The following is a 14132-nucleotide window of genomic DNA, read 5'->3' as shown; positions in this document are numbered from 1 at the left end:
TGAGTGTTCTCTGATATCTTACAGGTCCTTTGAAGTTTTTATGTATTTTTGTGCTACAGACAAAGAGCACAATCTAAAAGGAAAACATATTTCAGGAGAATGACTGTTATCTCACACACAGCCAAGTTGTTTCAAAAGTGTAAAAATTTCCCCCAGCAGATTGAACAATATGACTAACTGCAGTTGCGCAGATCAAGAACCCCAATAAACATGGGTCACTGCTCACTTCAGGATTTCTTTGCTTCATTTGTGTCGTAGGAATTTTCCCACTTTTGGTTCCTTACCTCATACGACCAGACGCACTGGGTCCCTCCAAATCTTCGAACACATCTACCCACTTCCACATCTTCATGTGTTGTGTACATCTCCCGCAGACACTCCCCGATGTGTGGGACCATTCTTCTCAGCACCTCTCGGCTGAAGATCATGCCAGGGCCTCCCATGCAGAAGTTTTCTCCAGACTCCAGCGCTAGTTTGCCCAGCTCTTCTGTAGTACCGAGTCCAGTCTGCCCCAAGTAAAGAGGTTTACTGCTGTTCAGGGATCTAAGAAATGACTCCAATTTGTCTCCTTTCAAAACAAAAGAACACATCGTTTAGCTATATGTGTTCACCACTGTTCCAACGAAATTCCGCTTACATTCACAGTGTTTTGGCATCTTAATTCTAAATAAACAAATAAAGGCAAATTAAACATTTAATCTGAGAGCAGAGATGGTAAATTAATAAGCCTTTGTTTTACTGTCTAGGGACAAAATGCAATACTTTTAAGTAAAGCTCTTCATTCTAGTGTTCATTTCTTTCAGGTTTACCTTCTCGTATAAGTGTAATAAACTGTCATCCGCCTTATCCATCTAAACTTAGTAAAGGCTTTTAATAGCAAAAAAGCTTTAGTATTGTTATAAGGTGGCTTAAACAAAATTCAATTTACTTTTTGTATGGCATCTGTTTGAGAAAACATTAACCACATAAGGAGATCCTTTGTATTTAACCCTTAGAACATAGACATTTTATATATTTTAAAAATTAGATGGTCTAGTAGGAAACTAAACAATTTAGTTAGTTTATAACAGGCACACTTGCCCTGTTACAGTAACACCTAGTACGATGTCATCACTATAAAATGTATAGAGGCAGCAGAGTGAAAGAAACTGAATCTAGGAGCGATAATTTACTTTCTCTTAGGTTTAAAAATCTACAAAAACAGGTGGACATGAACTAAAAACTACAAAACAAAGGCTCTTAATCAAAAGCCAAAATCTTCAAAACAGACTATATAAATGGCACTACTGTATAAGTAATTGCTTTGATCTAATACATTAAAATAGCAAATCTAAGTTGATACTGTATACAGTATATATCCTCCTAGGTTTTAACAGAAGTACTGTACTAAAAACTAATCAATGAGTCCAACTGATTTAGTGCTTTATGTCATATACCTTAAAGCTGTGGTTCCTAACCCTGGTCCCGGAGGAAAAATGTCTCTTCTGTTTTTTGCTCAAGCCGAGTTCTTAATCACGGGCTAATTGATTTCAGTTTTCTATCTGGGGCATATCTGAGAATTTGCTTTCAGCTCTTAAGCAGTCAAATGGGATTTGTAATTGTAATTATCAACCCTGCAGCAATTTCAGGGTTTCACCCGCCCTCGTTCAGGTGCGTTGCCTGATATGTAGCCAATTGGACCTCTGCAGAAGGAACAAAAGGCTTGTGGGAGTGTTTGGCATAATTCCCATCTATATCTGTTCGTCATAATGCGATCGACTAGCAGGAGCTGTTTAGTCATGAATAATGACAAGCAAGTTGAGGAGGAGCCGTGCAGACGTCTGTGCAGAAGTTGGTGCAAATGATAGAAAGGGTACCCCTGAAGTGGGGGTATTTTTGACATTCTGCATTGACCGAAGAAATAACTTAAATAGAAGTCTGAACAAGAAAGGAGATCTATGAAATCTTCAATTAGCACTGGAGATTTAGAGCTCAGCTTGAATGTAAACCAGCAGGCACAGTGTTCCTCCAGGACCAGGAATGGTAATACAGTAACTGCCTTGAAGAACTCAAGGGTGCATAATGTCAAAACAAACAAGGATATATGCATTCATATATGTCCTTGCTGATTCTCATATCCAGTGTGCACCTTTTCACATGCTGAAAGCTAACTCCAGGTACCATGCATATCTTTTATCGCACTAAATACACTTCACTGGTTAATGAAAGTCCTGAAGCATGGAAGTCAAACCAGTAGATGCTTGACTTGGAATGCTACAAACCTATACGTTGAGAGATACATTTGCAGTTTCATTGTACCCTATCATTCTAAACAGAGTTCTGAAATTTAAAACAATGTATTAATGTTAAAGATAATGAAAAACTAAAAAAAAAGCTAAGCCATTAGCAATTATATTTATTTTTAGTTCCTTAAGAAACCATAGAAGTCATGTTTTTGTGCATCTTTGTTGGATATTATTTAGGTGTGTTTTGTACTGCATTAAAGCTAAGGGTACTAATCTGAAAGCATTAAGGTAAATGGTTGGGTGCTAAAATGAGCATGGAGTAAACTGTCTGAGCTATGGGCTCCCAAATCTGGTTCTGGTGACCCAGTTGTCAGCTGTTTCTCAATTCAAACAGACATTTTATTGGTCAGTTGGAGCTTTAAATGAACTAACACTTAATTAATTTAAAATCAACAGATAATACAATTAGGAATCCCCCCATTGTTTTCTGTTCTAAAAAAGACTTACTTAGGAATATTCACAGTTAAACTAAAATATCCAATATTTTCAGAAGTGAAAATAATTTGAACATGTAATAGGTTTATTCCATGCTGAAAAAAAGAAGAAAGAAAACACAACGTTTCGGCCGAGGAGCCTTCTTCAGGTGTCAGGTGTACCCTTTAGGCTCCACGGTCGCAACGTTGTGTTCTCTTTCTTCTTTTTTTCAGCATGGAATAAACCTATTACTTGTTCCTTTGCAGCCCACGCATGCTGACGCAGCTACCCACCTGAACTACATAATTTGAACATGTCTATCTAGGACATGATTTGGGGCTCAATAAATAATCAACAGCTCAGCTGGGGAAAAAAACAGCAAACATTGTGGTCATGAAGATCTGGATGAGGAAACGCTACTCTGGACCACTGTTCTCCAAATCTAGCTTCCAGCAGGCTGGGGGCTCTTCTGTTTTTCAGGTATTTGAACTAATGGGCCATTTAACTCTTGCCCAAGTAGTGATGTAAATAGACCTAGAAACTGTATTGGACCATGGCCCTCTGGGACCAGATATGTGTACCAAGAAAAAGTGTTCCAAGACCTCATGAAGTGGTCCTATCTTTGATATGTGTAATAATCTGTGTGCAGCTGTACAGGTGTGTGTCTGAAAACATGCACGCGACTCCCCTCTGATCTCAGAGGTGTTTGTATGAACTCTTTCAGCCACATTGTTGTGGCAAAAGCCCGTAAGAAATTATTTCTGATGTATTCATTGGTCACATTTTTGTAAGTCTCATTTGTAAAAAGGTTGTGCAAAATATACCAACACCCTTGCACAAAGCGACAAACAAAGCATGCAGACCTGGGTAAAATCACAGTGAACTTCTTCTACTCCATTAAGCCAAAAATTGGAAATGCAGTTTTGAAATATGTATTATCTTAAACCAATGAAGCAGATTCTGAATGAATTGTAGCCATGAAAGCATGCTGTTAAAAAGCATGTTGTACTGTTCAGTTCCAGGATACTGTGATAATTATAATATCAAGCAGCAATAACTGCATTTCCACCCTTAATTTTAACCTAGGAAAGATAAAACAAAAACCTTACATTTAAAATAATTTATTTAGATACAATTAATACTACACCTGCCATATGTAGCCATGCACTCTCTCCAGATTAGATTGCTAGTGTAATACCTCTTTGCAGATAAGGCAATGTCATGAAGCCAATTAACGGTGAAGACAGTAATGGCATTTTAGCCCCCTCTGACAATATATATCTTTCTACTAAATGCTTCCATGTTCCATTTATGTTGCTCTTGGGAATAGATTTACATTATTTTCAGATGTAAGTTAAAAGCCAGCTGAGTTCTATAACCCTTAAAAACATTAAAAAAGAACTTTTCTTCCTCATTGATTCTACAAGATTCTGTCCTGTCAGAATGGGCAGCCCATCAACAAGGTCTTGAAAAACCTTACCCCCAGCTGACTACATTCAGTAGTGTAATTTAATTAATTGTTGCTGGTCAGTTCTGAATAATCAGATTAATAATGTTAACTATTTTTTTCTAGATCACAGAATGGTTGTGAAATTCAGGTTTATTGAACAAATCAGAAATACTGTATATACTCTACTTCCAAATAAATGCTTGACTTGTATGTTTGAGCATCATGTGTTCTGCAAGGCTTTTTTCTAACATTGTATTTAAAACTTCCTTGTGTGTTCTGTTTATTGAACTGAAACAGGAGATAAAGCTCAACTGTGGAAACTTTTTTTTTCTGACCAGGATACTCTAATGGTATGTATCCCCCCAAGCCAAGATACCTACTGTAGGTACCGTCTTAAATTAAGTAAACCCCATTTTTTTCTGAAAACCCTGCATATCAATTAATTATGCAATCCGAGTAGTATTGAATAAATCTATGCACAAGTGGCAGACAAATCCCATCATGTTATCAAGTATCTGAACATCTGTACATTATTTATTATACTTAAGCAGCCTGTCAAGCACTAAGAAGGTTCAAACCAACAACATTGGGACAACTGTTTTTTTTATTTAAAAATATTGGAATACTACACTCAAATGTTAAATTAAGGTTGTGTTTTTATTTTTCAAAAGAAAGATTAGATTATTATTCATTGCAAAAGAAACGGAAAGTGAAAGTGGAAAACTAGAGGAAATTCAACAGTTCATAAAATGATGCTCGTTTCCTTTTTGCATAAAAAAGGTCTCATACGCTACTGGTCCGTTCAACACGTAATGCTATTGACTTAGTATGTACTTTTATATGTTTTTTTTTGTTTTATTCGTGTAAGTCATGCAACAATTCTTGCTCGAAGCGCTCATACGTAAAAATATGGAGCACTTTTTATTTTGTTTAAACCTAAAATAGTCACGGCATACAAGTTGCCGGTATCAACAGTACATTTACTACGTGTTATCATTTATGTAGCTTTAATATGTTCATCTCGATGAAAGCATATACGCTTTTATTTTATTTGCGCTAAGTGAAGTTTTATTTTAATTCAGTCTTGATAATTGTTCAAATGTGCAATGACACACGCAAAGTTTGAGAGCTTCAGTGATGCTCTTCCAGAAAAAAAGAAAAAATAGCTACAGATCACTGAGCCAGTTTCAATTTCAAATTCCACAAGACACAAGACTGTAAATGCTGAACTTTAACTTATTCACCTCGTATGTAGACATCGTCATCCGCCCGCATGAACCACTCGTATGTATCCAGGTAGTTGTCATGCATGTACTTCAGCATCATGAAGGACTTTTTCTGCGGAGGATAGGAGTCATCGACCCCCGGCAGGGAGACCACAGGAACGGAGATGGGCACAGGCACAATGTCAGATCCCTCGCTAGAATAGAACTCCACCTTCCCAGGAATCGACCGAGTCCATGTCCTGTGAGCGGCTACGGCTCTGGAAGCCAGGTATTTTTTAGCTGTCATGACACCAACGTATAGGAAATGCCTAGGTCGCGATATAGGTCCCCCGCCATCTCCACTGCCATTGCCAGTCCTGTATCTGCTCTCTTCTTCTTCCTCGCTCTCCTCCTGGCTGGAAAGAGTGTTGTCCTTTTCCTTCTGCCACGAATTGCTGCTTGCACTGCTGCCGATGCTCTCAGCCACTTTACCGATGCCAGCCACATTACTGTAGTAAGAGCAGATCGTGGATTTCCTCTTCTTGCCACTGATTTCCAGGACTCTGGGGACTATAAGCCAAGAAGCCGCGGTAAATCCAACAATCAGCCCAAGGATCACACTCATCAAGGGTCTCCTGGACCTCACGGCCATGGTTAAATACTGTATAGTTGAAATATAGAGTGTATATTCTTTTTCAAGGCTCGCCTAGGGTATGCCTTATCTCACTGAACGATAATTAGTCATGACAGACCATCGAAGAAGTATGTTAACAAGTAATGCTACCTAGGTGTGAGAACATTGATCCAAACTACATCCTTAAATAACATCTTTGAAACCAAACTGAAACCAATAAATACATCCAAGGACAATACATTAAGAATCTCAAATGCCTGTCATGTAGCCGTTCTTGGAAAATATTACTTGCTCCTTTTTATTTGTAATGTCCAGCGCAACGGAAGAAGTTGCAATACAGACAGAATTTGATGCAACGCTGAAAGCAGGGTTCCTTTTTCCTTTCCATTGGAAAGAGTATCAGCATTTTACTGAAAGAAAGTTGGCTTCTGTGTATATCCCTCTCTTGCTTATCTGTAACTCATACCGGCGGCCAGTTTTCTTTGAATCAAAAAGTTCGAGGCGTAAGAGGGCTTCAAAGATTTCATGCTGCTAACTTAATGAATAAAAATTAGAGCTCCTAAGCTGTAATTTGCTACTTCTTGCTCAAGTCGCGCTCCTCCTCCCAGCCCGGCTCGCCATTTTGTTTACAAATTGACGTCAGGATAAATAACTCTGCTTTTCTCCGTCCCCCTTCTCTAATTTCTCGCCGTTTGGAAACGGGCGAACAGTACGTGTATAAATATTCATTGCTGTGTGAAGTAACGGAGAGACTTCTTTGGGGCCAGGCAGACAGAGGGGAGAGGGAGGGGCTATGACTAAGAGCGGCTCAGGAACCTCCTCTTCCCAGGCTGCTATCCTGAGGGAGTTCTTTGAGGAGGAGAGATGCTGCATCACTAATTGCTAACCGGGTATTTAGTTAAATGTTAAAGAAGACAGGATGATAATGGAGAGGCATGAGAATCGATATTGTTTAAACAGAACAGAAAACATAGTTCTAGCCTAGTGTAAAGTATGTACTACAGCGACGCAGTAATACAGACAGGTGACTTATACACTAAGGCAAATACAACCTGTGTGTAAGAATGTACTCTCAGTGTTAAATATGCGGACACGATAAAAAAAACCTACTGATTTATGCCATTAAGAAAGGAAGAATCGATATCGACTAGTGATAATGGATGTCTTATTTCCGCTTAAAGCAATACCACACACGACAGCTTTTCGCGAGATTGTAGTATACAAAGTTCTCAACAAAATATTTCCCGTTTTAGCAATCGCAGTTTAAACTCTCTCCTCGGTACCATAGGATTACTTTTTGTTTATTCTAGCCTACAGAATGTTTTTCGGAACAAATTCATGCTGATTGTTATATTTTTTTTTTCACTTTACGGTCGCTCGACGCAGAAAATAAATAGACCCGTAACATGTTAGTTTTTAAGATTTTAGCCTATTTCGTTTATTGCAAAGCAACTGAATTTCATTTTATGAACCAAGGCACAATATATGTTAAACAAATTCATATAATAAAATTTATAATATAATAAATGTATATAATATTCGGATGTCCCCACTGTTTCACTGTTTACATGGGTAATTAAAAATAAGAATTAGCAGTATTTTAGAGGGCTGTCAGCATCAAGAGCAAGAAGTTTCATTCAGTTACATAAAGTAGTTTCCTATCCTAACGTTTAGACTTTTAGACGTTTATCAGAACAATAAAATGTTATTCATAGGTGTTACCCCTATACCATTGCCAGCTGCAACATTTCCATTTGATTATACGCTAACAATACTAAAATGCCACATAGTAAGTAAAGGTCAGTGATAATACCTTATAGCTTGATGGAATGTCATTTAAAATGTGTGGTTTTCCATGCCTAATACCAACGAGTTAAAGTCCAAGTTGAAAGCCTTATCTGACACATAATAACTGTCTTATTTTTATGGGAACACATAGGGATCAGTGCTTAGGCCACACACTTAACCTAGGATTGTAGAGAAAAATCAAAAACTGGTTTACCTCATCCTGTCTCGGAAAACCCTATTGATCCTAGAATAAGATTCTTATAAAAAGAGTCTTTCCCTAACCATACTGCCTCCTAATACTTCTATTGTTAGGTTCATGGCTTATTGTCTGAAGTGTTACTGTGGCTCAGAGATTAAGTCTTAAGTGCTTGCAAAATTTGAGTTACACGACAGTATAAGGTGGGAGGCACAGAAACCACAAGCAAACAAGTCCTTAACTATACTGGTTAGAAAACATCTTTTTATTTTATACTGTACTTGTTCTGGGAAAAATACCCTTGTTTTTCTATATGATCTCTCTCTGATTGAAGCAATTGGCTCTCGCAATGTTACAGTATATCCAGACTTCACAAATTGACAGTCATATCTAAAATGGGTTAAGATTTAATATGTTCTTATCTCTGCATAGAGTAGTTCTTGTTCTGAAGGTCTTTTTAATCATCTTTCCCATATGAACAGTATGTAGCTCAATTTTAATTATGTACTTTTCCACTAATTTATGTGAACAAATGTATTCAAACATTGCTAATTTGTTCCTTAAATGTATTTGAAGATTGACAAGACATTTAAAATTAATCTCAAATTCTAATTGTATCATTAAGATCTATCAAACTATCCAATAATAAATTCACTTTAAAGCCAAAGTACATTTGCACTATTAAATTTCAATTATAAGGTATCATTGATTTTTTATACTATATAATTTGCATGTGATACAGACTCACTACCTCTAGTACAGTTTGCTACTTTTCCTGAGCTATTTGATGAAGACATAATTGTACTATGACTGTATAAAAATGCAAATTGTTAATATGAAATTCTACAAAATATAGAAAACATAGTAAGAAAACACCATACAGATGAGACACTAAACTAAGGTTCTTGGTCGTTAAAGATACCTTGGTATTATTTGCAAGAGTAGAGTTGTTAACCGATTTTCCATTTGCTGACATAATGTGGCTTACCTAAATGGCCCTATTTATATGGTCTGGTTCACCATATACTGTATCTGGTAAAGAATGGCTGCCATGTATCACCAGAGAGGATGCAATTCACTGGTGGGCGATGTGGGTTCCCTCGTCTATAAGGTACTTTGGTAACCTTTGGGAATCTCTTATAAACTATTATAAACTGGAATAATAGCACAATTTAAACAGGTGAAATGTAGTTTTGTTGTATTAATTAACTTTGCCGAGCATATTTTTCATAAGTTGTAATAACTGAAATACTTGGAAATTGAAAAATACAAACCAATACCAGTACTATATAAACAAAATGCTTCCATATACATTTTATACATACTGTATGGTTCTTCATAGGTCTGCAGACGAACTGTGTTGACAATCACAGATTTGTCAGAATCAATAAGGTTAAACTGGGAGAAACCAGAAAACAATGATGTTGGTGGTAAACAACAACAGCTGATCGAGATGATGCTTCAAAAGTGAACTTGAAGTCTTTATCTGATGTATGTCGCTTTTAGATTTTCAAAATATACGTCTTTTAATGGAATGGAGAAAAAAATTACAACATCGCTAGAAAAACATGGAAAACTTTAAGCAAAACTCAACAAAGATGAAAATGGTCAGAATGTCAGGGCTATATACAGTAAAATAATTCATTGTCATGTGACCTGGCATCTGTATCAGGCAAGAGAAATGAAACTTTCCTTGGAAAGTAAGAAAAAACAAAGGTATTTTCAGATTGGAAGATTCTACCTAACCTCAAAGAGAGGATTGATTGAATTACTTTAATAGGGGGTGGAGGTTGATGTTGGTAGGTAGTAACTCCCTTACGTTTATCTAGTAGTGTTACATCTTTGATAGTGCAGAATATCAGGATTTTAACAAATTAAAGGACATACTTTCTGTACCATTAAATTATAGTTTAGAAGTATAACAGCTTTCTAGGATTTCCATTATTATATGAGAAAACCATAGAAAAGTTCAACAAAATATTAAGTGTTTCTTTGTGTTTTTTTCTGACTCATATCTCTGAGCACAGTGGACATAACGGAGTGTCCAATTGCAAATAATACCATATATATACAATAATTACTTAATTATTATATAGTTAAATGAACAAGCTGCACAATTAAATTGCACATGTTAATTTTTAATCTTTGAGATTTAAAGAATACTCAGTATATTCTTCAATTTGTGCTTCCATATTTAAACAATACTCTATTCTACAATGTATTGCTGAAAATAGAAAATACATTCGGTAGAATGATAAACCGAAAATCATTTTACACAGTGATTACTGGACCATATAGTTTTACAAGCATTGCCTGTTTAGAATATATAGTATGTTTCAGCTACTAATTTAATCTTTTAATATAGGGGGACAACTGGAGAGCATCTTTAACTGGCCTTCCTCCTTTATTTCGCTGAAGTATACAATTACAAAAATAGCTTGTGCGATCCTACTTCTGCTGGCTAATTACACACAGAATTAAAGAAAACCATTATAATAATTTGTAGTGTATTTTAAGAGACAGATAATTTATGTCTTACAATAAAATCATCAATTCGAATGCAACAAGGAATATGCAAGTTAACCTTTATTATGGTCCTAGAGCTCCTTCTAGTGGTGATACTCTTTCTCGTTCACCTTACATATTGTAAACTTTTTAGAAAAAATCTTGTTAAATTACGGTAAATTGTGTATGCATACACACTTCATTCTTATGAACAGTGACGGAAATTAATAATTTAAGACACATCTATCCTAGTAATCAAGACTGTCTTAAAATACCTGAAATAAACGTAATCACATTAAAAAACAATAGACATACAGTATTTGCAGAAGAAACCCTCAGAAACCACAGCATATTCTCTCCGGCTACTAGAATTCAGTTTAAGAGTTCAGATTGAAATTGAAGCTCAATGGTGTTTGTGTTCTCAAGAACTCTTACAGAAATATTGGCCATAACATTAGTAATCACAGGTCTCTCATGCCGACTTAGATAGTGCTCGATTGAACTACTGTATATTCATATGAAAGTCAATTTCCTAGTTCTTCTACAAAGTGAGCTGCACAATTCCTGAAAGATATTGACATACAGTACATGTTAGAAATGAAGTGACGAAAGAGGACAAACTGCATCCTAGCTCTTCAAAAGCTACAAATGAAGTTTTATTTAAGATTTTTGCTTAGCGTTTCCTCCGTAGTTAAACTGTGGCAGATAGTGTCCGTGCTAAACCGGAGAGGCTAAAAAGCTTTTTCTTTCAATGAGATTCACATGAATACAGTAAGCAATGAAAAAGCACTGGGATAAAACATAACGGACAAAATGTAGAATATTGCAACAATTTCATATTCTGTATTATTGTGATTTTAGTGAAATTATGGCACTTACTTTGATGGCTTCATTAATGTACAGTATGTATTATTCCCCCTATCATTTGTGTTGCTACGACAGGGCTGTCCAACTTTTTCCTGCATCTGAGTGTTTACATTGCAACTCAGCTCTTAGTGAGTTAAATCAGGTAGGAATTGGCTTAGGTTTAACAGCTCCTCCTGCAGACAGGAGGGACTAGTACTAGACAGCCCCATTCCCCCGTTGTGGGACTAGTACTAGACAGCCCCATTCTAAGACATCAGCCTAGTTCAGAAAATAGGAAGTTGAAAAAACAAATCATAATCTTTAGCTGCACGACATGAAAGGTCCTGAATGGTTATATCAAATACACGTAGTCTTATTAATCAAAGAAGATATATTCAAGTAGGAAAAACATAATAATGGCAAGCACAAAAAGGTGTCACAAAAGATGATGCATAGAATAAATAATGCATGCCTAAAACCTATAAGATTTGCAAATTCGTTTTTATAAAGAATTTACATGACCGAATAGAAGAAACCAAATTGTCACTGATGAACGGTAAGGTCACCAGTTTTGACAGCGTTCCAGCTGAAGCCTCCTGACAGCGTCAGAGCAATTCTATCAGCTGGTGACAAATGACACACGAACACAGTAGTGAGACACTGGAAAGGAAGTAATTATCAGACAGCTTTTGAGGTATTTTTAGTATGTGTAGACACTCTAGCTCTATCACCTTGATTTCACATCCCATCTCATCTCTGAAGTTTAGCTGGTCTTGGTCTGAATTTAAGATAGTGCCTTCTAAATGACAGAATCTGTGAATAGGCTGAAAGCGTATCAGAACTCTGCTAATGCTTCATAAATAAAGCAAAAGAAATTCTGAATATATGTACAACAGTATTCTTTTTAATGAATAATATCATAAAAAAAATAGTTTGAAATGTCATAAATGGCTTTTATAATAATCCATAATAAAGAAGAAAAAAAATCAGTCCTGGATTCCCACTACATCATATGAAATCATCTGGAACTTTGTGTACTAACTGGTTTTCACAGTTATTAAGATTATGACTTATCTATAAATTAATGATATATATAATAAAGTGATGTTATGTTAAAAAAGGGGGCGGAGCAGTGACTCTATGGCTAAGGATCTGCGCCTGTGACTGGAAGGTTGCCGGTTAAAATCCTGCAGCCGGCAGAAGAATCCTACTCCGTTGGGCCCCTGAGCAAGGCCCTTAACCCCAACTGCTCCAGGGGTGCTGTACAATGGCTGACCCTCTGCTCTGACCCCAAGCTTCTCTCCCTGTGTGTGTGTGTCTGTGTCTCATGGAGAGCAAGCTGAGGTATGTAAAAAGACGAATTCCTAATGCAAGAAATTGTATAAGGCTAATAAAGTGATGTTATGTTAAATACAGAACATTCCTTGAAAAACGTCTAGATATAAAATGATAAAGATGCTCAAATAAACATTTGTATGCTTCCATGTTGTTACCAAATATTTTGATATATGATATACAGTATGAATACTGGTTTACTGTAAAACGTATCATTAAATAGTCTTGTAGCCAGTACTGGTGACCTTAGAGGTACCGTTAATGATATAATTATCCTAGATGCTATATAACAAAGTCATTCAAGGAAAAAAACAACAATGTGTCTGGAAACAGAGTAGTTCAGGTGTGTAGCTGTGTCAGCATGCGTAGGCTGCAAAGGAACAAGTAATAGGTTTATTCCATGCTGAAAAAAAGAAGAAGAGAAGAAGAAAAGAAGAATAAAGAAAACACGCATTTCAGCCATGGGGCCTTCTTCAGGTATGAGAAAGACAGGGCAGTAGGCAAAGGTAATGTAGCAGGAGAACAAAGGCTGGGAGAGAGGAGGAGTGAGAGGCGGGAGCAGGGGACAGAAAGAGAGGCCAATCAAGAGGTGTGAAGTCAGAATAGGTGTAGAGAGGTGTGAAATGAAACTTCCAATGAATGGAGAAAATTTAATCGTTAAGAGAAGGGGGAAGGTGTGATCCTAGCTGCAGGATAATTTTGGTTTCGGTAGTCTTTCTGATGTACGAGTTCGGAAAACCATCTTTGAGAACACAGACGGAGATATTCGAGTGGTCATGGCCGTCAGAGGTGAAATGAGAAACAATGGGCTTGGAGAGATCTTTAATCTTCACAGCCCTGATGTGTTCTCTGAAGCAGTCTCCGAGTCTCCTTCCTGTTTCTCCAATGTAGATGGCTGGGCATTTACTGCAAGAGATACAGTAAATAAGGTTGCTGGAGGTACAAGATGCCATCTGGGTGATCCGGAATTGTCCTGAGGGGCCTTGAATGAGTGTGGTGTTAGATGTGTACTTGCAGGTGATACAGCGAGTTCTGTTGCAAGGGAAAGTGCCTGGTGTGGATGGTTGCTGAGGGTGGTCAAGGGAGCTGTGAACAAGAAGGTTGCACAGATTAGGTGATCGGCGATATGAGATGATGGGGCGGTCAGAAAAGAGGGCCCCAATGGAGGGATCATCCTGTAGGATGGAAAAGTTTTCGTTAATAGTCCTGGGGATAAGAAGTGTGTTGGGGTGGTAGGGAAGCACCAAAGGAATGCGGTTGTTACGGCGGGAGTTCCTGATTGAGTTAATGGTCCGGGGGGGATGTGTTTTCTTTCTTCTTTATTTCAACATGGAATAAACCTATTACTTGTTCCTGTTAGAATGAAAAAATTTCCTGCTTCTAGACAGTGATTAAGTACAACATACCTGTACATTATTTTTATTTAATGATGATTGTTTGAAGTGAACATAACTCAAAAATTAATGTTACATAA

General features: G+C 37.0%; 1 protein-coding gene across 1 annotated transcript in view; it reads right to left on the bottom strand.

Annotated features, from left to right (window-relative positions):
• The window catches only part of chsy3 (chondroitin sulfate synthase 3), a 148844-nt gene extending 142829 nt beyond the window's left edge, over positions 1–6015 (bottom strand). Inside the window, exons 1-2 of the mRNA XM_088911393.1 lie at positions 5394–6015; positions 285–568 (exon numbers count right to left, since the gene is read on the bottom strand). Coding sequence (XP_088767519.1) covers positions 285–568; positions 5394–6006 — 897 coding nt within the window. The 5' untranslated portion in view covers positions 6007–6015. The remainder of the gene's footprint in view (positions 1–284; positions 569–5393) is intronic.
• Positions 6016–14132: the final 8117 nt, after the last annotated feature.

The sequence above is a fragment of the Atractosteus spatula genome, chromosome 3 (assembly GCF_055471065.1).
Source record: "Atractosteus spatula isolate fAtrSpa1 chromosome 3, fAtrSpa1.hap1, whole genome shotgun sequence".
NCBI classification, from domain to species: domain Eukaryota; kingdom Metazoa; phylum Chordata; class Actinopteri; order Semionotiformes; family Lepisosteidae; genus Atractosteus; species Atractosteus spatula.
The sequence above is the reverse complement of the archived record's forward strand: the minus strand, read 5'-3'. Positions and strand labels throughout refer to the sequence as shown.